Source organism: Mandrillus leucophaeus, unplaced genomic scaffold (assembly GCF_000951045.1).
Source record: "Mandrillus leucophaeus isolate KB7577 unplaced genomic scaffold, Mleu.le_1.0 Scaffold40, whole genome shotgun sequence".
Classification (NCBI taxonomy): domain Eukaryota; kingdom Metazoa; phylum Chordata; class Mammalia; order Primates; family Cercopithecidae; genus Mandrillus; species Mandrillus leucophaeus.
Window position 1 is genome coordinate 184425 of NW_012104254.1, and position 26924 is coordinate 211348.

The 26924-nt window shown below is 41.4% G+C and overlaps 1 protein-coding gene across 1 annotated transcript in view; it reads left to right on the forward strand.

Moving 5' to 3' along the window:
* Window positions 1-26924, forward strand: part of LOC105548088 (titin) — a 222251-nt gene that overhangs the window by 170799 nt on the left and 24528 nt on the right. The window contains exons 234-246 of the mRNA XM_011991956.1: window positions 64-17169; window positions 17838-18134; window positions 18240-18827; window positions 18920-19222; window positions 19336-19632; window positions 21327-21614; window positions 21724-22023; window positions 22260-22562; window positions 22669-22974; window positions 23081-24847; window positions 25213-25506; window positions 26202-26489; window positions 26607-26906. Coding sequence (XP_011847346.1) covers window positions 64-17169; window positions 17838-18134; window positions 18240-18827; window positions 18920-19222; window positions 19336-19632; window positions 21327-21614; window positions 21724-22023; window positions 22260-22562; window positions 22669-22974; window positions 23081-24847; window positions 25213-25506; window positions 26202-26489; window positions 26607-26906 — 22437 coding nt within the window. The remainder of the gene's footprint in view (window positions 1-63; window positions 17170-17837; window positions 18135-18239; window positions 18828-18919; window positions 19223-19335; window positions 19633-21326; window positions 21615-21723; window positions 22024-22259; window positions 22563-22668; window positions 22975-23080; window positions 24848-25212; window positions 25507-26201; window positions 26490-26606; window positions 26907-26924) is intronic.

A 26924-nucleotide genomic window follows, 5' to 3' on the forward strand; every position in this document is an offset into this window, starting at 1 on the left:
TATCTAAATTATCCAAAAGCCAAACTCTGAATATATACTTTTGTGTCTTTGTTTCTTTTTCAGATCCTCCAGGACCACCTTCAAATCCGCATGTCACTGATACGACCAAGAAATCTGCTTCTTTGGCATGGGGCAAGCCTCATTATGATGGTGGACTTGAAATCACCGGCTATGTTGTGGAGCATCAAAAAGTAGGAGACGAGGCCTGGATAAAAGATACCACAGGAACTGCCCTCAGAATCACTCAGTTCGTTGTTCCTGATCTTCAGACTAAAGAAAAATACAACTTTAGAATCAGTGCCATCAACGATGCAGGTGTTGGGGAGCCAGCGGTGATTCCAGATGTTGAAATTGTAGAACGGGAAATGGCTCCTGATTTTGAACTAGATGCCGAGCTTCGAAGAACACTTGTTGTTAGAGCAGGGCTCAGTATTAGAATATTTGTGCCGATTAAAGGTCGTCCTGCTCCTGAAGTGACATGGACCAAGGATAACATCAACCTGAAAAACCGAGCCAACATTGAAAATACAGAATCATTTACTCTTCTGATTATCCCAGAATGTAACAGATATGATACCGGTAAATTTGTCATGACCATTGAAAACCCGGCTGGGAAGAAAAGTGGCTTTGTGAATGTCAGAGTCTTGGACACGCCAGGCCCAGTCCTCAACCTGCGGCCTACAGACATCACAAAGGACAGTGTCACCCTGCACTGGGACCTCCCTCTGATAGATGGAGGCTCACGTATAACAAATTACATTGTAGAGAAACGTGAAGCAACACGGAAATCTTATTCCACAGTCACCACTAAGTGCCATAAATGCACATATAAAGTTACCGGCTTGTCTGAAGGGTGTGAATACTTCTTCAGAGTGATGGCAGAGAATGAATATGGAATTGGTGAGCCAACAGAAACTACAGAGCCTGTAAAAGCCTCTGAAGCACCATCTCCACCAGACAGCCTTAACATCATGGACATAACTAAGAGCACTGTCAGCCTGGCATGGCCTAAGCCCAAACACGATGGTGGCAGCAAGATCACTGGCTATGTGATTGAAGCCCAAAGAAAAGGCTCTGACCAGTGGACCCACATCACAACCGTGAAAGGGTTAGAATGTGTTGTGAGGAATCTAACTGAAGGAGAGGAATACACCTTCCAAGTGATGGCAGTGAACAGCGCGGGGAGAAGTGCCCCTAGAGAAAGCAGACCCGTCATTGTCAAGGAGCAGACAATGCTTCCAGAGCTAGATCTCCGTGGCATCTATCAGAAACTGGTCATTGCCAGAGCTGGTGACAACATCAAAGTTGAAATTCCAGTGCTCGGTCGACCCAAGCCCACAGTGACATGGAAAAAAGGAGACCAAATTCTTAAACAGACACAGAGAGTTAATTTTGAAACCACAGCAACTTCAACCATTTTAAATATCAATGAGTGTGTCAGAAGTGATAGTGGGCCCTATCCATTAACAGCAAGGAACATTGTAGGAGAGGTTGGTGATGTCATCACCATTCAAGTCCATGATATCCCAGGGCCACCTACTGGACCAATCAAATTTGATGAAGTTTCATCTGATTTTGTAACCTTCTCTTGGGATCCCCCTGAGAACGATGGTGGTGTACCAATAAGCAACTACGTAGTGGAAATGCGGCAGACTGACAGTACTACCTGGGTTGAGTTAGCAACCACCGTTATACGTACTACCTATAAAGCCACCCGCCTTACTACTGGATTAGAGTATCAGTTCCGTGTAAAAGCTCAGAATAGATACGGAGTCGGACCAGGCATCACATCAGCATGTATAGTTGCCAACTATCCATTTAAGGTTCCTGGACCTCCTGGTACCCCTCAGGTAACTGCAGTTACCAAGGATTCAATGACCATTAGCTGGCATGAGCCACTTTCTGATGGTGGAAGTCCTATTTTAGGATATCACGTTGAAAGAAAAGAACGAAATGGTATTCTCTGGCAGACTGTGAGCAAAGCTTTAGTACCAGGCAACATTTTCAAATCAAGTGGACTTACAGATGGCATTGCTTATGAATTCCGGGTGATTGCGGAAAACATGGCAGGCAAAAGCAAGCCAAGCAAGCCATCAGAGCCTATGTTGGCTCTGGATCCCATCGACCCACCTGGAAAACCAATACCTCTAAATATTACAAGACACACAGTGACACTTAAATGGGCTAAGCCTGAATATACTGGGGGCTTTAAAATTACCAGTTATATTGTTGAAAAGAGAGACCTTCCTAATGGACGGTGGCTGAAGGCCAACTTCAGCAACATTTTGGAGAATGAATTTACAGTCAGTGGCCTAACAGAAGATGCTGCATATGAATTCCGTGTGATTGCCAAAAATGCTGCAGGTGCCATCAGTCCACCATCTGAGCCATCTGATGCTATCACTTGCAGGGATGACATTGAAGCACCAAAGATAAAGGTGGATGTTAAATTTAAGGACACAGTTATATTAAAAGCAGGTGAAGCATTCAGACTGGAAGCTGATGTTTCAGGCCGCCCACCTCCAACGATGGAATGGACCAAAGATGGAAAAGAGCTGGAAGGCACAGCAAAGTTAGAAATAAAAATTGCAGATTTCTCTACTCATCTGGTAAACAAAGATTCAACAAGAAGGGATAGTGGTGCCTATACCCTTACAGCAACTAATCCTGGTGGCTTTGCTAAACACATTTTCAATGTCAAAGTTCTTGACAGACCAGGCCCACCTGAAGGACCTTTGGCTGTAAGTGAAGTGACATCAGAAAAGTGTGTACTATCATGGTTGCCTCCACTGGATGATGGAGGTGCCAAAATTGATCATTACATAGTACAGAAACGTGAAACCAGCAGATTGGCATGGACAAATGTAGCCTCAGAAGTCCAAGTAACAAAGCTAAAGGTCACTAAACTCTTGAAAGGCAATGAATACATATTCCGTGTCATGGCTGTAAATAAATATGGAGTGGGAGAGCCACTGGAATCAGAGCCTGTGCTTGCAGTGAATCCTTATGGACCCCCAGATCCGCCCAAAAACCCTGAAGTGACAGCTATTACTAAAGACTCGATGGTTGTCTGCTGGGGACATCCTGATTCTGATGGTGGAAGTGAAATCATCAATTATATTGTGGAACGGCATGATAAAGCTGGCCAACGCTGGATTAAATGCAACAAAAAAACTCTTACTGATTTAAGATATAAAGTGTCTGGACTGACAGAAGGACATGAATATGAGTTCAGGATTATGGCTGAAAATGCTGCTGGAATTAGTGCACCAAGTCCTACCAGTCCATTTTACAAGGCTTGTGACACTGTGTTTAAACCCGGACCACCAGGTAACCCACGTGTTCTAGATACAAGCAGATCATCCATTTCAATCGCATGGAATAAACCTATCTATGATGGTGGTTCAGAAATCACTGGGTATATGGTTGAGATTGCCCTGCCAGAGGAAGATGAATGGCAGATTGTCACTCCACCAGCAGGACTCAAGGCAACTTCTTATACTATCACTGGCCTCACAGAGAATCAGGAATATAAGATTCGCATCTATGCCATGAATTCCGAGGGACTTGGGGAACCTGCCCTTGTTCCTGGAACTCCGAAGGCTGAAGACAGAATGCTGCCTCCAGAAATTGAACTGGATGCTGACCTGCGCAAAGTTGTTACTATAAGGGCCTGCTGCACGCTGAGACTTTTTGTTCCAATCAAAGGAAGGCCTGCACCTGAGGTGAAGTGGGCCCGGGAACATGGAGAATCTTTAGATAAAGCTAGCATTGAATCCACAAGCTCTTACACACTGCTTATTGTTGGAAATGTAAACAGATTTGACAGTGGCAAATATATACTAACTGTAGAAAATAGTTCAGGCAGCAAGTCTGCATTTGTCAACGTTAGAGTTCTTGATACACCAGGCCCTCCACAGAATCTGAAGGTAAAGGAGGTCACTAAGACATCTGTCACACTGACATGGGACCCACCTCTCCTTGATGGAGGTTCAAAAATCAAGAACTATATTGTTGAAAAGCGGGAATCAACAAGAAAAGCATATTCAACTGTTGCAACAAACTGCCACAAGACTTCCTGGAAGGTAGACCAGCTTCAAGAAGGCTGTAGCTACTATTTCAGGGTTCTCGCAGAAAATGAATATGGCATTGGGCTGCCTGCTGAAACCGCGGAATCTGTGAAAGCATCAGAACGACCTCTTCCTCCAGGAAAAATAACTTTGATGGATGTCACAAGAAATAGTGTGTCACTCTCTTGGGAGAAGCCAGAGCATGATGGAGGCAGCCGAATTCTAGGCTACATTGTGGAGATGCAGAGCAAAGGCAGTGACAAATGGGCCACGTGTGCCACAGTCAAGGTCACTGAAGCCACTATCACTGGATTAATTCAGGGTGAAGAATACTCTTTCCGTGTTTCAGCTCAGAATGAAAAGGGCATCAGTGATCCTAGACAACTGAGTGTGCCAGTGATCGCCAAAGATCTTGTCATTCCACCAGCCTTCAAACTCCTGTTCAATACTTTCACTGTACTGGCAGGTGAAGACCTAAAAGTTGATGTTCCATTCATTGGCCGCCCTACCCCAGCTGTAATCTGGCATAAAGATGATGTACCACTGAAGCAGACAACTAGAGTAAATGCAGAGAGCACAGAAAATAATTCACTACTGACAATAAAGGATGCCTGCCGAGAAGATGTTGGCCATTATGTGGTTAAACTGACTAACTCAGCTGGTGAAGCTACTGAAACCCTTAATGTTATTGTCCTTGACAAACCAGGGCCTCCAACTGGACCAGTTAAAATGGATGAAGTGACAGCTGATAGTATTACTCTTTCCTGGGGCCCACCCAAGTATGATGGTGGAAGTTCTATCAATAATTATATTGTTGAGAAACGGGACACTTCCACAACCACCTGGCAAATTGTATCAGCTACAGTTGCAAGGACAACAATAAAGGCTTGCAGACTGAAGACTGGATGTGAATATCAGTTTAGAATTGCAGCTGAAAACAGATACGGAAAGAGTACCTACCTCAATTCAGAGCCTATTGTAGCCCAATATCCATTCAAAGTTCCTGGTCCTCCTGGCACTCCACTTGTCACACTGTCCTCCAGGGACAGCATGGAAGTACAATGGAATGAGCCGGTCAGTGATGGAGGAAGCAGAGTCATTGGCTATCATCTAGAACGCAAGGAAAGAAATAGTATCCTCTGGGTTAAGTTGAATAAAACACCTATTCCTCAAACCAAGTTTAAGACAACTGGCCTTGAAGAAGGCGTTGAATATGAATTTAGAGTCTCCGCAGAGAACATCGTGGGCATTGGCAAGCCGAGTAAAGTATCAGAATGTTATGTGGCTCGTGACCCATGTGATCCACCAGGACGGCCAGAGGCAATCATTGTCACAAGGAATTCTGTGACTCTTCAGTGGAAGAAACCCACCTATGATGGTGGAAGCAAGATCACTGGTTATATTGTTGAGAAGAAAGAATTACCTGAGGGCCGTTGGATGAAAGCCAGTTTTACAAATATTATTGACACTCATTTTGAAGTAACTGGCCTAGTTGAAGATCACAGATATGAGTTCCGGGTTATAGCCCGAAATGCCGCAGGAGTGTTTAGTGAGCCTTCAGAAAGCACAGGAGCAATAACAGCTAGAGATGAGGTAGATCCACCACGAATAAGTATGGATCCAAAATACAAAGACACAATCGTGGTTCATGCTGGTGAATCATTCAAGATTGATGCAGATATTTATGGCAAACCAATACCAACCATTCAGTGGATAAAAGGTGATCAGGAGCTTTCAAACACAGCTCGATTAGAAATAAAGAGCACTGACTTTGCCACCAGTCTCAGTGTAAAAGATGCAGTACGTGTCGACAGTGGAAATTACATACTGAAGGCCAAAAATGTTGCAGGAGAGAGATCAGTTACTGTGAATGTCAAGGTACTTGATAGACCAGGGCCCCCTGAAGGACCTGTTGTTATATCAGGAGTTACAGCAGAAAAATGCACACTAGCTTGGAAACCTCCACTTCAGGATGGTGGGAGTGATATCATAAATTATATTGTGGAAAGGAGAGAAACCAGCCGCTTAGTTTGGACTGTGGTTGATGCCAATGTGCAGACTCTCAGCTGCAAGGTTACTAAGCTTCTTGAAGGCAATGAATATACTTTCCGTATAATGGCGGTAAACAAATATGGTGTTGGTGAACCTCTTGAATCTGAGCCAGTAATTGCCAAGAATCCATTTGTAGTACCAGATGCACCAAAAGCTCCAGAAGTCACAACAGTGACCAAGGACTCAATGATTGTTGTATGGGAAAGACCAGCATCTGATGGTGGCAGTGAAATTCTTGGATATGTTCTTGAGAAACGGGATAAAGAAGGCATTAGATGGACAAGATGCCATAAGCGTCTGATTGGAGAGTTGCGCCTGAGAGTAACTGGACTCTTAGAAAATCACAATTATGAGTTCAGAGTTTCTGCTGAGAATGCTGCTGGACTTAGTGAACCAAGCCCTCCTTCTGCATACCAAAAGGCTTGTGATCCTATTTATAAACCAGGACCTCCAAACAACCCCAAAGTCATAGATATTACCAGATCTTCAGTATTCCTATCTTGGAGCAAACCAATATATGATGGTGGCTGTGAAATCCAAGGATACATTGTTGAAAAATGTGATGTGAGTGTTGGTGAATGGACAATGTGCACTCCACCAACAGGAATTAATAAAACAAACATAGAAGTAGAAAAGCTGTTGGAAAAGCATGAATACAACTTCCGTATCTGTGCTATTAATAAAGCTGGAGTTGGAGAACATGCTGATGTCCCTGGACCTATTATAGTTGAAGAAAAATTGGAAGCACCAGACATTGATCTTGACCTAGAACTAAGGAAAATCATAAATATAAGGGCAGGTGGCTCCTTAAGGTTATTTGTTCCTATAAAAGGTCGTCCTACACCAGAAGTTAAATGGGGAAAGATGGATGGTGAAATTCGAGATGCAGCTATAATTGATGTCACTAGCAGTTTCACCTCTCTTGTTCTTGACAATGTCAACCGATATGATAGTGGAAAATATACACTTACATTAGAAAACAGCAGTGGAACAAAGTCTGCCTTTGTTACTGTGAGAGTTCTGGACACGCCAAGTCCACCTGTTAACCTGAAAGTCACAGAAATCACCAAAGACTCAGTATCAATTACATGGGAACCTCCTTTGTTGGATGGGGGATCCAAAATTAAAAATTACATTGTTGAGAAACGTGAAGCCACAAGAAAATCATATGCTGCTGTTGTAACTAATTGCCATAAGAATTCTTGGAAAATCGATGAGCTCCAAGAAGGTTGCAGTTATTACTTCAGAGTCACAGCTGAGAATGAGTATGGTATTGGCCTTCCTGCCCAGACTGCTGATCCAATTAAGGTTGCAGAAGTCCCACAACCTCCTGGAAAAATAACTGTGGATGATGTCACCAGAAACAGTGTCTCTCTGAGTTGGACAAAACCTGAACATGATGGTGGCAGTAAAATCATTCAGTATATTGTGGAAATGCAAGCTAAACACAGTGAGAAATGGTCAGAGTGTGCTCGAGTAAAGTCTCTTGAGGCAGTAATTTCCAATCTAACTCAAGGGGAAGAATATCTTTTTAGAGTTGTTGCTGTAAATGAAAAGGGGAGAAGTGACCCTCGGTCCCTTGCAGTTCCAATAGTTGCCAAAGATCTGGTAATTGAGCCAGATGTAAAACCTGCATTCAGTAGTTACAGTGTACAGGTTGGCCAAGATTTGAAAATAGAAGTGCCAATTTCTGGACGTCCTAAGCCAACAATTACCTGGACTAAAGATGGTCTCCCACTGAAGCAGACCACAAGAATCAATGTTACTGATTCACTGGATCTCACCACACTCAGTATTAAAGAAACTCATAAGGATGATGGTGGACAATATGGAATCATGGTTGCCAATATTGTTGGTCAGAAGACAGCATCCATCGAAATTGTAACTCTAGATAAACCTGATCCTCCAAAAGGACCTGTTAAATTTGATGATGTCAGTGCTGAAAGTATTACATTATCTTGGAACCCTCCATTATATACAGGGGGCTGCCAAATCACCAATTACATTGTTCAGAAAAGAGATACAACCACCACAGTATGGGATGTTGTTTCTGCTACTGTTGCTAGAACTACACTCAAAGTGACCAAACTGAAAACTGGTACAGAATACCAATTTAGAATATTTGCCGAAAACAGATATGGACAAAGTTTTGCCTTAGAATCTGATCCAATTGTAGCTCAATATCCCTACAAAGAACCAGGCCCTCCAGGTACACCATTTGCCACAGCCATTTCCAAAGACTCCATGGTCATACAGTGGCATGAACCAGTCAACAATGGTGGAAGCCCAGTCATAGGTTACCACCTGGAGAGAAAAGAAAGAAATAGTATTTTGTGGACAAAGGTCAACAAAACTATTATTCATGACACCCAATTCAAAGCACAGAATCTTGAAGAAGGCATTGAATATGAATTCAGAGTGTATGCAGAAAATATTGTTGGTATAGGCAAAGCAAGCAAGAATTCTGAATGCTATGTAGCCAGAGATCCCTGTGACCCACCAGGAACCCCAGAACCAATAATGGTTAAAAGAAATGAAATCACTTTACAGTGGACCAAACCTGTATATGATGGTGGAAGTATGATTACAGGCTACATTGTAGAGAAACGTGATTTGCCTGATGGTCGTTGGATGAAAGCCAGCTTTACAAATGTCATTGAAACTCAATTTACTGTGTCAGGTCTTACTGAAGATCAAAGATACGAATTCAGAGTCATTGCAAAGAATGCTGCTGGTGCAATAAGTAAACCCTCTGACAGTACTGGACCAATAACTGCCAAGGATGAAGTTGAACTTCCAAGAATTTCAATGGATCCAAAATTCAGAGACACAATTGTGGTAAATGCTGGAGAAACATTCAGACTTGAGGCTGATGTCCATGGAAAGCCCCTACCTACCATTGAGTGGTTAAGAGGAGATAAGGAAATTGAAGAATCTGCTAGATGTGAAATAAAGAACACAGATTTCAAGGCTTTACTTATTGTAAAAGATGCAATTAGAATTGATGGTGGGCAGTATATTTTAAGAGCTTCCAATGTTGCAGGTTCTAAGTCATTCCCAGTAAATGTAAAAGTATTAGATAGACCAGGACCTCCAGAAGGGCCAGTCCAGGTTACTGGAGTCACTTCTGAAAAATGCTCTTTAACATGGTCTCCACCACTTCAAGATGGTGGCAGTGACATTTCTCACTATGTTGTTGAAAAGCGAGAAACCAGTCGACTTGCCTGGACTGTTGTTGCTTCAGAAGTTGTGACCAATTCTCTGAAAGTTACCAAACTCTTAGAAGGTAATGAATATATTTTCCGTATAATGGCTGTCAACAAATATGGTGTTGGAGAGCCTTTGGAATCTGCACCAGTACTAATGAAAAATCCATTTGTGCTTCCTGGACCACCAAAAAGCTTGGAAGTCACAAATATTGCCAAAGACTCCATGACCGTCTGTTGGAACCGTCCAGATAGTGATGGTGGAAGTGAGATTATTGGTTACATTGTAGAGAAAAGAGACAGAAGTGGCATTCGATGGATAAAATGTAATAAACGCCGCATTACAGATTTGCGTCTAAGAGTGACAGGATTAACAGAAGATCATGAGTATGAATTCAGGGTCTCTGCAGAAAATGCTGCTGGAGTTGGGGAACCAAGTCCAGCTACAGTTTATTATAAAGCCTGTGATCCTGTGTTCAAACCTGGCCCACCCACCAATGCACACATTGTAGACACCACCAAAAATTCAATCACACTTGCCTGGGGTAAACCCATCTATGACGGTGGCAGTGAGATCCTGGGATACGTAGTAGAAATCTGTAAAGCAGATGAAGAAGAATGGCAAATAGTTACTCCACAGACTGGCCTAAGAGTCACTCGATTTGAAATTTCAAAACTCACTGAACACCAAGAGTATAAAATACGAGTCTGTGCCCTCAACAAAGTTGGTTTAGGTGAGGCTACATCAGTTCCTGGTACTGTGAAACCAGAAGATAAACTTGAAGCACCTGAACTTGACCTTGACTCTGAATTAAGAAAAGGAATTGTTGTAAGAGCTGGTGGATCTGCCAGAATTCACATTCCATTCAAAGGTCGTCCAACGCCTGAGATCACTTGGTCTCGAGAGGAAGGTGAATTCACAGATAAGGTCCAAATTGAAAAGGGAGTAAACTATACCCAACTATCAATAGATAACTGTGATAGAAATGATGCTGGAAAATACATTCTTAAGTTGGAAAACAGCAGTGGATCAAAGTCTGCTTTTGTAACTGTGAAAGTTCTTGACACTCCAGGACCACCACAGAATTTGGCAGTCAAAGAAGTGAGAAAAGATTCTGTCCTCCTGGTATGGGAGCCACCCATCATTGATGGAGGTGCAAAGGTCAAGAACTATGTGATTGACAAACGTGAGTCAACCAGAAAAGCATATGCTAATGTGAGTAGTAAATGCAGCAAAACAAGTTTTAAAGTAGAAAATCTTACAGAAGGAGCCATTTATTACTTCAGAGTCATGGCTGAAAATGAATTTGGAGTTGGTGTTCCAGTGGAAACTGTTGATGCCGTGAAAGCTGCTGAACCTCCTTCCCCACCAGGAAAGGTTACACTCACTGATGTGTCCCAGACCAGTGCATCACTTATGTGGGAGAAACCTGAACATGATGGTGGTAGCAGAATCCTGGGGTATGTTGTTGAAATGCAGCCCAAAGGAACTGAAAAATGGAGCATTGTGGCCGAATCCAAAGTTTGTAATGCAGTTGTTACTGGTTTGAGTTCTGGACAAGAATATCAGTTCCGTGTCAAAGCTTATAATGAGAAAGGAAAAAGCGATCCAAGAGTGCTGGGTGTTCCTGTCATAGCCAAGGACTTGACTATACAGCCTAGTTTAAAGTTACCATTTAACACATATAGTATCCAAGCTGGAGAAGATCTTAAAATAGAAATTCCAGTTATAGGCCGACCAAGACCTAACGTTTCTTGGGTCAAAGATGGTGAGCCTCTTAAACAGACAACAAGAGTAAACGTTGAAGAAACAGCTACCTCAACTGTTTTTCACATTAAAGAAGGTAACAAAGATGACTTTGGAAAATACACCGTAACAGCAACAAATAGTGCAGGCACAGCAACAGAAAATCTCAGTGTCATCGTTTTAGAAAAGCCTGGACCTCCAGTTGGCCCAGTTCGGTTTGATGAAGTTAGTGCAGACTTTGTAGTCATATCTTGGGAACCTCCAGCCTATACTGGTGGCTGCCAAATAAGCAACTACATTGTAGAGAAGCGAGATACAACCACCACCACTTGGCACATGGTATCAGCAACAGTTGCAAGAACAACAATTAAAATAACCAAACTGAAAACAGGCACGGAGTACCAGTTTAGAATTTTTGCTGAAAACAGGTATGGAAAAAGTGCCCCACTGGATTCTAAGCCAGTTATTGTACAGTATCCATTTAAAGAACCTGGACCACCTGGAACTCCTTTTGTGACATCAATCTCAAAAGATCAAATGCTTGTGCAATGGCATGAGCCAGTTCATGATGGAGGCACCAAAATTATTGGCTACCATCTTGAACAGAAAGAAAAGAACAGTATTTTATGGGTCAAGTTAAATAAGACCCCCATTCAGGACACCAAATTCAAAACAACTGGGCTTGATGAGGGCCTTGAGTATGAGTTCAAAGTTTCTGCTGAAAATATTGTTGGCATTGGCAAGCCTAGCAAAGTGTCGGAATGCTTTATTGCTCGTGATCCATGTGACCCACCTGGTCGCCCTGAAGCCATTGTTATTACAAGAAACAATGTCACACTGAAATGGAAGAAACCTGCCTATGATGGTGGTAGCAAAATAACAGGTTACCTTGTAGAAAAGAAAGATCTACCTGATGGCCGCTGGATGAAAGCCAGCTTTACCAACGTATTAGAAACTGAATTTACAGTGAGTGGACTTGTAGAAGACCAAAGATATGAATTTAGAGTAATTGCAAGAAATGCAGCTGGAAACTTTAGTGAACCATCTGAAAGTAGTGGTGCCATTACTGCAAGAGATGAAATTGATGCACCAAATGCCTCCCTGGATCCAAAATATAAAGATGTCATCGTTGTTCATGCAGGAGAGACTTTTGTTCTTGAAGCCGACATCCGTGGCAAACCTATACCTGATGTTGTTTGGTCAAAAGATGGAAAAGAACTTGAAGAAACAGCTGCTAGAATGGAAATTAAATCTACTATTCAGAAAACAACTCTTGTTGTCAAAGACTGTATACGGACTGATGGAGGACAATATATTCTGAAACTCAGCAATGTTGGTGGTACAAAGTCTATACCCATCACTGTAAAGGTACTTGACAGGCCAGGGCCTCCTGAAGGGCCTCTGAAAGTTACTGGAGTTACTGCAGAAAAATGTTACCTGGCATGGAACCCACCTTTGCAAGATGGTGGTGCTAATATTTCACATTACATCATTGAAAAGAGGGAGACAAGCCGACTCTCTTGGACCCAGGTTTCAACTGAGGTACAGGCCCTTAACTACAAAGTTACTAAACTTCTTCCTGGTAATGAGTACATTTTCCGTGTCATGGCTGTGAATAAATACGGAATTGGAGAGCCCTTGGAATCTGGGCCTGTTACAGCCTGTAATCCTTATAAGCCACCAGGTCCTCCTTCAACACCTGAAGTCTCAGCAATCACCAAAGATTCTATGGTAGTAACATGGGCACGCCCAGTAGACGATGGAGGTGCTGAAATTGAGGGCTACATTCTTGAAAAACGAGATAAGGAAGGCGTTAGATGGACCAAGTGCAACAAGAAAACATTAACGGATCTCCGGCTCAGGGTAACTGGTCTTACCGAAGGCCATTCCTATGAATTCAGAGTTGCTGCTGAAAATGCAGCTGGTGTGGGAGAACCTAGTGAGCCATCTGTTTTCTACCGTGCATGTGATGCCTTGTATCCACCAGGTCCACCAAGCAATCCAAAAGTGACGGACACTTCCAGATCTTCTGTCTCCCTGGCATGGAGTAAGCCAATTTATGATGGTGGTGCACCTGTTAAAGGCTATGTTGTAGAGGTCAAAGAAGCTGCTGCAGATGAATGGACAACTTGTACTCCACCAACAGGACTACAAGGAAAGCAGTTCACAGTGACCAAGCTTAAAGAAAATACTGAATATAACTTCCGTATTTGTGCCATCAATTCTGAAGGTGTAGGTGAACCTGCAACTCTACCTGGTTCAGTGGTTGCTCAGGAGAGGATAGAGCCACCAGAAATAGAACTCGATGCTGATCTCAGAAAGGTGGTCGTTCTGCGTGCAAGTGCTACTTTACGCTTATTTGTCACTATCAAAGGTCGACCAGAACCCGAAGTTAAATGGGAAAAGGCAGAAGGCATTCTCACTGATAGGGCTCAGATCGAGGTGACCAGCTCATTTACAATGTTGGTGATTGATAATGTTACCAGATTTGACAGTGGTCGGTATAATCTGACATTAGAAAATAATAGTGGCTCCAAAACAGCTTTTGTTAACGTCAGAGTTCTTGACTCACCAAGTGCTCCTGTGAATTTGACTGTAAGAGAAGTGAAGAAAGACTCAGTGACGTTGTCCTGGGAACCGCCACTTATTGATGGTGGAGCTAAGATTACAAACTACATTGTTGAAAAACGAGAAACTACAAGAAAAGCCTATGCTACTGTTACAAACAATTGCACTAAAACTACTTTCAGAATTGAAAATCTACAAGAAGGATGTTCTTACTACTTCCGAGTCTTGGCTTCCAATGAATATGGGATTGGTTTGCCAGCTGAAACAACGGAACCCGTTAAAGTGTCTGAACCACCCCTCCCACCTGGAAGAGTAACTCTTGTTGATGTGACCCGTAATACAGCTACAATTAAGTGGGAGAAACCAGAAAGTGATGGTGGCAGCAAAATTATTGGTTATGTGGTTGAAATGCAGACTAAAGGGAGTGAAAAGTGGAGCACCTGCACACAAGTTAAGACTCTAGAAGCAACTATATCTGGCTTAACTGCAGGAGAAGAGTATGTCTTCAGGGTAGCTGCAGTTAATGAAAAGGGAAGAAGTGATCCAAGACAACTTGGAGTGCCAGTAATTGCAAGGGATATTGAAATAAAGCCTTCAGTTGAGCTTCCTTTCCATACTTTCAACGTAAAGGCTAGAGAACAACTTAAGATTGATGTGCCATTCAAAGGAAGACCTCAAGCTACTGTGAACTGGAAAAAAGATGGTCAGACTCTTAAAGAGACAACTAGAGTCAATGTTTCTTCTTCAAAGACTGTAACATCACTATCTATTAAGGAAGCTTCAAGGGAAGACGTTGGAACTTATGAATTATGTGTTTCAAACAGTGCTGGATCCATAACAGTTCCTCTTACTATAATTGTCCTTGACAGACCGGGACCTCCAGGTCCTATACGTATTGATGAAGTTAGTTGTGACAACATAACCATTTCTTGGAATCCTCCAGAATATGATGGTGGCTGCCAAATTAGCAATTACATCGTTGAAAAGAGAGAAACCACCTCTACAACATGGCACACAGTTTCACAAGCAGTTGCAAGAACATCCATTAAAATAGTTCGCCTGACCACAGGAAGTGAGTATCAGTTCCGTGTTTGTGCAGAAAACCGCTATGGAAAGAGCTCCTACAGTGAATCTTCAGCTGTTGTTGCAGAGTATCCATTCAGTCCCCCAGGTCCTCCTGGTACTCCTAAAGTTGTGCATGCCACAAAATCTACCATGCTTGTAACCTGGCAAGTGCCAGTTAATGATGGAGGAAGTCGAGTAATTGGCTATCATCTTGAGTATAAAGAAAGAAGCAGCATTCTTTGGTCAAAAGCAAACAAAATCCTCATTGCTGATACTCAGATGAAAGTCTCCGGCCTTGATGAAGGACTGATGTATGAGTATCGTGTATATGCTGAGAATATTGCTGGAATCGGTAAATGCAGTAAATCTTGTGAACCAGTCCCTGCAAGAGATCCTTGTGACCCTCCTGGACAACCTGAAGTCACAAATATCACAAGAAAATCAGTGTCACTTAAATGGTCTAAACCACATTATGATGGTGGAGCTAAGATCACAGGATACATTGTTGAACGCAGAGAACTACCAGATGGCCGGTGGCTGAAGTGCAATTATACTAATATACAGGAAACACACTTTGAAGTAACTGAACTTACTGAAGATCAGCGTTATGAATTCCGGGTTTTTGCAAAGAATGCTGCTGACTCAATTAGTGAGCCATCTGAATCCACTGGGCCTATTACAGTTAAAGATGATGTTGAGGCTCCAAGAATTATGATGGATGTCAAGTTCCGAGATGTTATTGTTGTCAAAGCTGGAGAGGTCCTTAAGATAAATGCAGACATTGCAGGGCGACCTCTGCCAGTAATTTCCTGGGCCAAGGATGGTGTAGAAATTGAAGAAAGAGCAAGAACAGAAATCATCTCAACAGACAATCATACTTTGTTAACAGTTAAAGACTGTGTAAGACGAGACACTGGGCAATATGTACTAACACTGAAGAATGTTGCTGGCACTCGGTCTGTGGCCATTAATTGCAAGGTACTTGATAAGCCTGGTCCACCAGCAGGACCACTTGAAATAAATGGCCTCACTGCTGAGAAATGCTCTCTTTCCTGGGGACGCCCCCAAGAAGATGGTGGTGCAGATATCGACTATTACATCGTAGAAAAACGTGAAACAAGCCACCTTGCATGGACAATATGTGAAGGAGAGTTACGGACGACATCCTGTAAAGTAACCAAGTTACTCAAAGGCAATGAATATATATTTAGAGTAACTGGTGTTAATAAATACGGTGTTGGTGAGCCCCTAGAGAGTGTAGCTGTAAAGGCACTAGATCCATTTACAGTTCCAAGTCCACCCACATCTTTGGAAATTACTTCTGTGACGAAAGAATCTATGACGCTTTGCTGGTCAAGACCTGAGAGTGATGGAGGTAGTGAAATATCTGGATATATAATTGAAAGACGAGAGAAAAATAGCCTAAGATGGGTGCGTGTAAACAAAAAACCAGTTTATGATCTGAGAGTGAAATCAACAGGACTTCGGGAAGGATGTGAATATGAATATCGTGTTTATGCAGAAAATGCTGCTGGCCTAAGTCTTCCAAGTGAAACCTCTCCCTTAATTCGAGCAGAAGATCCAGTGTTCCTACCATCTCCTCCATCTAAACCCAAAATTGTGGACTCAGGCAAGACAACTATAACTATTGCCTGGGTTAAGCCACTGTTTGATGGTGGGGCCCCAATAACTGGATATACTGTTGAATACAAAAAATCTGATGACACTGACTGGAAAACTGCCATTCAGAGCTTACGAGGGACAGAATATACAATAAGTGGACTAACAACAGGAGCTGAATATATTTTCAGAGTAAGATCTGTCAATAAGGTTGGTGCTAGTGACCCCAGTGATAGCTCCGACCCTCAGATAGCAAAGGAAAGAGAAGAAGAACCTGTATTTGATATTGACAGTGAAATGAGAAAGACATTGATTGTCAAGGCCGGTGCCTCATTTACCATGACTGTGCCTTTCCGAGGAAGACCAGTACCCAATGTCTTGTGGAGTAAGCCAGACACTGACCTCCGCACTAGAGCTTATATTGATACCACAGACTCTCGTACCTCACTGACCATTGAAAATGCCAACAGAAATGACTCTGGAAAGTATACATTAACAATTCAGAATGTTTTGAGTGCTGCTTCACTGACCTTAGTTGTCAAAGTTTTAGATTCCCCGGGTCCTCCAACCAACATTGCTGTGCAAGATGTAACCAAAGAGTCTGCAGTGTTATCCTGGGATGTTCCTGAAAACGATGGTGGAGCACCAGTGAAGAATTACCACATAGAAAAACGTGAGGCCAGCAAGAAAGCATGGGTCTCTGTGACCAACAACTGTAACCGCCTCTCCTACAAAGTTACCAATTTACAAGAAGGAGCTATCTACTACTTCAGAGTCTCTGGAGAAAATGAGTTTGGTGTTGGTATACCAGCTGAAACAAAGGAAGGAGTAAAAATAACAGGTATGTTTTAAGAATAAGGAAATTCTACATAGCCACATTAATTTTGCTAGAATAGTGTGAATCATTCTAATTAGTCATTATTTCATCTTAAATGCTTTTGGGTTCACACTCTTCACACCCCAGACTATTCATACTATGGCACAAAATGGAATCTCTAGTGAAGAAAGTCTTTCGTTGATTAAAAAAACAGAAATTTACATAGCTAAAATTGGACAATTTACGTTGAATTTAAGTATTATTGAATCTAACTGTATGTATATGTAGGTATACATGCTTATATATACACAGATTTTACATATATAGTGTGTTTGACACATATATGTATGTGCATGTGTGTGTGTACAGAAATTGTATCATAAAGTTTTTTAAAAGATTTTTCATCTTGTTCCTCTTTTTTATACCCTTGATTAATTTGGAGTAAATGTTATCACTTAATCTGGTCATTTTACCCTTAATTTGGATTTGAATGCTATAGCATGTAATGACATAGCTTGTGGGAGCCTTGGTTGGCTCAGAAGCAAAATGGGTCATGTAAAAAGGAAGGAAGACTAAAATCAAAGTAAAAATATGGTCTTCATTTAAAAGTTTTCTTTTGACGATACATGAAGAATGCACATTAAAAAAGTTGTAATAATTATTCACTTTCTTTTGATGCTTTGTTTTCTTAGAAAAACCAAGCCCACCTGAAAAACTTGGAGTAACAAGTACATCCAAAGACAGTGTTTCCCTGACCTGGCTGAAGCCTGAACATGATGGCGGAAGCAGAATTGTACACTATGTTGTTGAAGCACTAGAAAAAGGACAGAAAAACTGGGTTAAATGTGCAGTGGCAAAGTCAACCCATCACGTTGTTTCTGGTCTGAGGGAGAATTCTGAATACTTTTTCCGGGTGTTTGCTGAAAATCAAGCTGGCCTGAGTGACCCGAGAGAGCTTCTGCTTCCTGTTCTTATTAAGGAGCAACTAGGTATGTCTAATTTTGTGTAGAAGCAAAATTTGAAATTATTTGCATTGATTTATGTTAATTTTCAGAAACCCTTTTTCACTTTCACTTTCTGTACTCATTTTTCAGAACCACCTGAAATTGATATGAAGAATTTCCCAAGTCACACCGTATATGTTAGAGCTGGTTCAAACCTTAAAGTTGACATTCCAATCTCTGGAAAACCACTTCCCAAAGTGACCTTATCAAGAGATGGTGTCCCCGTGAAGGCAACCATGAGATTTAATACCGAAATTACTGCTGAGAACCTGACCATCAATCTCAAAGAAAGTGTTACAGCTGATGCTGGGAGATATGAGATCACTGCTGCCAACTCCAGTGGTACAACCAAAGCTTTCATTAACATTGTTGTGCTGGACAGGCCTGGTCCTCCAACTGGCCCTGTCGTTATTAGTGATATAACTGAAGAAAGTGTGACTCTCAAGTGGGAGCCACCTAAGTATGATGGTGGAAGTCAAGTTACCAACTACATTCTACTTAAAAGAGAAACCAGTACTGCAGTATGGACTGAAGTGTCTGCAACAGTTGCAAGAACCATGATGAAAGTCATGAAACTGACCACAGGAGAAGAATACCAATTCCGCATCAAGGCAGAAAACCGCTTTGGCATCAGTGATCACATAGATTCAGCTTGTGTGACTGTCAAACTACCATACAGTAAGTTGTCCAACTTTTCAAAGATCCAGGTTTTCTTTTACCATAAATGTGTTATTATCTGTACTAATCTATAGGATTTCTCTCTTTTGTAGCAACGCCTGGACCACCATCTACACCATGGGTCACTAATGTTACTCGAGAAAGCATCACTGTGGGCTGGCATGAACCAGTGTCAAATGGAGGCACTGCAGTCATAGGCTATCACCTGGAAATGAAAGACAGAAACAGTATTTTATGGCAAAAAGCCAACAAACTGGTCATCCGCACAACTCACTTCAAAGTCACAACAATCAGTGCTGGACTTATTTATGAATTCAGGGTGTATGCAGAAAATGCTGCTGGAGTTGGAAAACCCAGCCATCCTTCTGAACCAGTCTTGGCAATTGATGCTTGTGGTATGTATTTGTCATGGGAAGGGCAGTTCTGATAACAGAAATGCAAATCTTACTTCTGCGAAGCCAGATATTATGATATAAGTGCCGCTAATCTGCTTCTCTTATTATCACAGAACCCCCAAGAAATGTTCGTATCACTGATATTTCAAAGAACTCTGTCAGCCTTTCATGGCAACAACCAGCTTTTGATGGAGGTAGCAAGATTACAGGCTACATTGTTGAAAGACGTGACCTTCCAGATGGCAGATGGACGAAGGCCAGCTTCACCAATGTTACTGAAACTCAATTCACCATCTCTGGCTTGACTCAGAATTCCCAGTATGAATTCCGTGTCTTTGCTAGGAATGCTGTTGGTTCCATTAGCAATCCATCTGAGGCTGTAGGGCCCATTACTTGCATCGATTCTTATGGTAAGCATGCTTAGCACTTTGAATCACAATAGCTGTTTAACTCAGTATTTCCCCGTACCTTTTCCTGGTTCTGATCTATAGAATAACTTTTATTCTGTGCCTTAATGAGGTTTTTGGAAGAACTTATGAACTAGCTGGGAGTCTGAGGAAAATTCCTTAAATACCTTTCCAGCCCTCTTGACTTGACTGTAAAGTGAGAGATTTAGACCTCAGGATATCTACGGGCCTTTCCAACTTCAACCTTTTATGATTGTTTGATTGTACGAGTTGGCGCTTTCATTCTATTTTAAATTATCAGAGTCAATAATTAAACCATGGTTGAGTTCCTAGAGAATATTGCTCTTAAATAGGCCACAGACTAAACAGAGACTTCGTTTTTGGTGTGTTTTGTTTGTTTGTTTGTTTGTTTGTTTGTTTGTTTTTTGAGACAGAGTCTCACTCTGTCGCCCAGGCTGGAGTGCAGTGGTACGGTCTTGGCTCACTGCAACCTCCGCCTCCTGGGCTCAAACGATTCTCGTGCCTCAGCCACCTGAGTAGCTGGGATTACAGGCATGCCCCACCACACCCCGCTAATTTTTTTGTATTTTTAGTAGGGACGGAGTTTCACCATGTTGGCCAGGCTGGTCTCAACCTCCTGACCTCAGGTGATCCACCCACCTCGGCCTCCCAAAGTGTTGGGATTACAGGTGTGAGCCACCACACCTGGCCTAAACACAGACTTTGATGATGATAGTATTAGCAGCAGCCAACATTTATTAATTTTCATGAATTCTTTCCCTTAGTTCTCATAGCCCTCATATTAGCCATCTTATAGAAGGGAAACCGAGGCTGAGAGTGCTTCTGTAACTTCCCTGTTAGGGATGGAGTGGGAATTCAAACAGACAGACTTCAGAGCCCTCTCTATCATGGTTAGTCCAAAATGCATATTCTTCACCATTCTGGAAAATAAGTGGCACATTCAACTCAACAATGTTTTGAAAATTAAAACGTCATGAGAGTCAGGTATCCTGTGACACTTTTCCTAAAAGATCTCCAATCGCTAAGAGAAAATTGAGCCACTATAGTGTCTGGGCAAAAGTATCCACTCCCATCTTCATGCTGAGAATCTCAGGGCTGTTCTTTATTTATGAATCAGGCTTTGTGGATACTGCATCAGTGTTTATGAGTATGAAGCAAGTCAAATTTAGTTCTCTTTCTTGATCATTCCAAACAACATGGCAGAAAATCTGTCCAGTGAGTATGTAGTTCTGTGGGTAGAGAATTCAGACTTTAGGGGTCTGACATGAACCATCCACACTTGGATATCAGTTAACTGGGAAGGAAAAAGAAAAAGAATAGGAGGTGCTTAGAAGAAAAGGGAAAAAAAGCTAAAGTGAAAGAAAATGTTTAACAGCTTCTTCCATGATGTTCTCACTATCATATCCCATTTCATCACTGGAATAAAGCAACTAATGGACTTTAAAACACATGTAAAAGGTGCTTAAGTCCCTGCACAACTCACAGTCTTTCTACCCCATCTGAGATAGAAGAGTGGCCTATAAATTTTTAATTTTTAAATAATAATTGCATAGAATTATAATGACGGGGTGTGTGTATAATTTAATAACGGCCAATGACCTTACTTTAAGGTTGGTGCAACTATTTTTTTCCATCCTTATAATATTTTAAATATTTCTCATCTGTTTTTCTTGCAGGTGGTCCTGTAATTGACTTGCCTCTAGAATATACAGAAGTTGTCAAATACAGAGCAGGTACATCTGTGAGGCTCAGAGCTGGCATTTCTGGCAAACCTGCGCCTACAATTGAGTGGTATAAAGATGATAAAGAATTACAAACCAATGCACTGGTTTGTGTCGAAAATACCACGGACCTCGCATCTATACTCATCAAAGATGCCGATCGCCTTAACAGTGGATGCTATGAATTAAAACTAAGGAATGCCATGGGCTCAGCCTCAGCCACCATCAGAGTACAGATCCTTGGTAGGCGCTGAATACAGACCACTGTCATATTACATTTGCCTAAAGCTTAGTAATTTTGAGTAAGTAGGCTTTAAAGTACTAACATTGTGTTTTGTCCTTTCATTGATAGACAAACCGGGCCCACCTGGTGGACCAATTGAATTTAAGACTGTAACTGCTGAAAAGATCACCATTCTCTGGCGGCCTCCAGCTGATGATGGTGGTGCAAAAATCACCCACTACATTGTGGAAAAGCGTGAGACAAGCCGCGTTGTGTGGTCTATGGTGTCTGAACATTTGGAAGAGTGCATCATTACAACCACCAAAATTATCAAAGGAAATGAATATATCTTCCGGGTCCGAGCCGTCAACAAATATGGAATTGGCGAGCCACTGGAATCTGATTCCGTTGTAGCCAAGAACGCATTTGGTGAGACATGATTTCATTAGAAAATTGAAATATGAAAAATTTAAAAATAAACTATGCTAACCTGTGCTTATGCTTTAATTTTCTTTTGTATAACACCTGTCTCATTACCATCCTTTTCACAAGGTGAAAAATATAAAAAATAAAATTAATATTCTTGGAAAGAATGTGAACATCAAAGGTACAATTTATCAGTAATGTTGATTCTTGTACCTTGTTTTCCTTTCCTTTCTAAATAGTCACACCTGGGCCACCAGGCATACCAGAAGTGACAAAGATTACCAAGAATTCGATGACTGTTGTATGGAGCAGGCCAATTGCAGATGGTGGTAGTGATATAAGTGGCTATTTCCTTGAAAAACGAGATAAGAAGAGTCTAGGATGGTTTAAAGTACTAAAAGAGACTATCCGTGACACCAGACAAAAAGTAACAGGACTCACAGAAAACAGTGACTATCAATACAGAGTTTGTGCTGTAAACGCTGCTGGACAGGGTCCATTTTCTGAACCATCTGAATTCTACAAAGCTGCTGATCCTATTGGTAAGTGCTCATACCTGCAGCATCTTCACCTGTGTCTTCTAAATTTGCCTGTGTGACTAAATTATACATGATTGTGTAATTATTTTATTGTGAATGGCCATTCCAGATCCTCCAGGTCCACCTGCTAAGATAAGAATTGCAGATTCAACCAAGTCATCCATCACCCTTGGCTGGAGTAAGCCTGTCTATGATGGGGGCAGTGCTGTTACTGGGTATGTTGTTGAAATGAGACAAGGAGAGGAAGAGGAATGGACCATTGTCTCTACCAAAGGAGAGGTCAGAACTACAGAATATGTGGTATCCAACCTGAAACCTGGAGTCAATTACTACTTCCGGGTATCTGCTGTAAACTGTGCTGGACAAGGAGAACCTATAGAAATGACGGAACCTGTACAAGCTAAAGATATACTTGGTATGTACCTACTGGTGTGATTATGTTTTTTTATAAGCATACTTCCAGGAAATCACTTGTTTTTTACTTTTAAAATTCACTGTATATATCCATTTTATGCCTACAGAGGCACCAGAGATTGACCTGGATGTGGCTCTCAGAACTTCTGTTATTGCCAAAGCTGGTGAAGATGTACAAGTGCTGATTCCCTTTAAAGGTAGACCTCCACCTACTGTCACGTGGAGAAAAGATGAGAAGAATCTTGGCAGTGATGCCAGATACAGCATTGAAAACACTGATTCATCTTCATTACTCACCATTCCTCAAGTTACTCGCAATGATACAGGAAAATATATTCTCACAATAGAAAACGGAGTTGGTGAACCTAAGTCTTCAACTGTGAGTGTTAAAGTGCTTGACACACCAGCTGCCTGTCAGAAACTACAGGTTAAACATGTTTCTCGAGGCACAGTCACTTTGCTCTGGGATCCTCCTCTCATCGATGGAGGATCTCCAATAATTAATTACATAATTGAAAAGAGAGATGCCACCAAGAGAACATGGTCTGTCGTGTCACACAAATGTTCTAGCACATCCTTCAAGCTAACAGAGTTGTCAGAGAAGACTCCATTCTTCTTCAGAGTTCTTGCAGAAAATGAAATTGGAATTGGGGAACCCTGTGAAACTACGGAGCCAGTGAAGGCTGCTGAAGTACCAGCTCCTATACGTGATCTCTCAGTGAAAGACTCAACAAAGACATCTGTCATCCTCAGCTGGACCAAACCTGACTTTGATGGTGGTAGCGTCATCACAGAATATGTTGTAGAAAGGAAAGGTAAAGGTGAACAGACATGGTCCCACGCTGGCATAAGTAAGGCATGTGAAATTGAGGTTAGCCAACTTAAGGAGCAGTCAGTCCTGGAGTTCAGAGTGTTTGCCAAAAATGAGAAAGGACTGAGTGATCCTGTCACTATTGGGCCAATTACAGTGAAAGAACTTATTATTACACCTGAAGTTGACCTGTCAGATATCCCTGGGGCACAAGTCACTGTGAGAATTGGGCACAATGTGCACCTTGAATTACCTTATAAAGGAAAGCCCAAACCATCCATCAGTTGGCTGAAAGATGGCTTGCCACTGAAAGAAACTGAATTTGTTCGTTTCAGTAAAACCGAAAACAAAATTACTTTGAGTATTAAGAATGCCAAGAAGGAGCATGGAGGAAAATACACTGTTATTCTTGATAATGCAGTGTGTAGAAATGCAGTCCCCATTACAGTCATCACCCTTGGCCCACCATCAAAACCCAAAGGACCCATTCGATTTGATGAAATCAAGGCTGATAGTGTCATCCTGTCATGGGATGTACCTGAAGATGATGGAGGAGGAGAAATTACTTGTTACAGCATCGAGAAGCGGGAAACTTCACAAACTAATTGGAAGATGGTGTGTTCAAGTGTTGCCAGGACGACTTTCAAAGTTCCTAATCTAGTCAAAGACGCTGAGTACCAGTTTAGAGTGAGGGCAGAAAACAGATACGGAGTCAGCCAACCACTTGTCTCAAACATTATTGTGGCAAAACACCAGTTCAGGATTCCTGGTCCCCCAGGAAAGCCAGTTATATACAATGTGACTTCTGATGGCATGTCACTAACTTGGGATGCTCCAGTTTATGATGGTGGTTCAGAAGTTACTGGATTCCACGTTGAAAAGAAAGAAAGAAATAGCATCCTCTGGCAAAAAGTTAATACATCACCAATCTCTGGAAGAGAATATAGAGCTACTGGACTGGTAGAAGGTCTGGATTACCAATTCCGTGTATATGCTGAAAATTCTGCTGGCCTAAGCTCACCTAGTGACCCAAGCAAATTTACCTTAGCTGTTTCTCCAGTAGGTAAGTGATTATTATTCAAATACATTTAGTTTAACAATTGAACATATTAGAAACAAATATATCAAAGAATGCTTTTCTTCTCTGTATCACCTTCTTACATATCTTCTTGTCACTAGAGAACTGGTGATGTAAAGCAAGAGGAATGATTTTAAATCAGTCTAATAAACTAATTTGAAGTTCATTTTAAAGACTATGAAATGGAAAGTTGAAATTAATGACCAAAATGAGTTTGGGAGATTGAATAAATTATTTATTATAAAAATTTTATTTATTAAAATTATTGAATAATTTTATTTTTCTTCCATGGATGATTAAGACCTGGTTACAAATGTAATGATGCATTTACCTTCCTTATAATATTTTAGACCCACCTGGCACTCCTGACTACATTGATGTCACCCGGGAAACCATCACACTTAAATGGAACCCACCATTGCGTGATGGAGGCAGTAAGATTGTGGCCTATAGCATTGAGAAACGGCAAGGAAATGAACGCTGGGTGAGATGCAACTTTACTGACGTCAGTGAATGTCAGTACACAGTTACAGGACTCAGTCCTGGGGATCGCTATGAGTTCAGAATAATTGCAAGAAATGCTGTTGGAACTATAAGCCCGCCCTCACAGTCTTCTGGCATTATTATGACAAGAGATGAAAATGGTAAGCATTTACAACTTATTTCCAATGAGACTAAGCGCATTCACATTTTTAAAAACCACATTTGGCCTCTGGCCTGTAAAATGGGAACAGAAACAAATTACCCGAAGTTGCTAAGTGAATGAATTATGTCTTTCTACCTTTCAGATGAAAAGAAGAAAAAAGTAATTGGCATCAATTATTTTTACCATGTCTATTATTTCACTCCATTCCCACGTAAAGAGCATGCAGCAAGTTGGAATGAGTTTTTAGCTTTGTAATTTTCGCCACTTACAGTAAATAAAGAAAAAAGGTTCTCAAGGATAACTGTCCATCTTCACTGAAGTTATTAAAATACAACATACATCCAACAATACAATCATTCCCTTGCTTGAATGCAGCTAATGGCCTCTTAAAAGAACTTGTTTGTGCAGCAGTATTAGGAAGTAAATGATCTGTAAATGTTTCACTTTTCTTTTTACAAACAGCAATGCAAAACTAAAAACATGACAGGCATTACAAAGGGAATAATAATAGGCAAATATCTAACCCCATAGTCCAAATTCTCAATTATCGATCCTACTTTCAAAATAGCCTTTGGTAGCACAGTACAAGTCATTACTCTTCCAGGCCTTGTGATATGGCACTACTGAAAAATATATATTTCTTTTGTTTTTATTAAGCCAAACTAATACACAGTATGTCTCTTCCTTTTATAGTTCCACCAATAGTAGAGTTTGGTCCTGAGTACTTTGATGGTCTCATTATTAAGTCTGGAGAGAGCCTTAGAATTAAAGCTTTGGTACAAGGAAGACCAGTGCCTCGAATAACTTGGTTCAAAGATGGAGTGGAAATCGAAAAGAGGATGAATATGGAAATAACCGATGTCCTTGGATCCACCAGCCTATTTGTTAGAGATGCTACTCGGGACCATCGTGGTATATATACAGTGGAAGCCAAAAATGCATCTGGTTCTGCAAAAGCAGAAATTAAAGTGAAAGTACAAGGTACTTTTAAAATAGCTTCTTAATGTTACAATTTATGAACTTGGATTAGAGACATGCCTAAGTTGTGTTTTAATGGACAAGGAAAAAGAAACTAACTCTAGAAACTTTTTCTTACAGATACACCAGGAAAAGTAGTTGGGCCAATAAGATTCACCAATATTACTGGGGAGAAGATGACTCTGTGGTGGGATGCTCCACTCAACGACGGTTGTGCTCCCATAACCCACTACATCATTGAAAAACGGGAAACCAGCAGACTTGCTTGGGCACTAATTGAGGATAAATGTGAAGCCCAAAGTTACACTGCCATTAAACTAATAAACGGCAATGAATACCAATTCCGTGTTTCTGCAGTTAACAAGTTTGGTGTTGGCAGGCCACTTGATTCTGATCCAGTGGTTGCTCAAATACAATACAGTAAGTTTGCATTTTTGC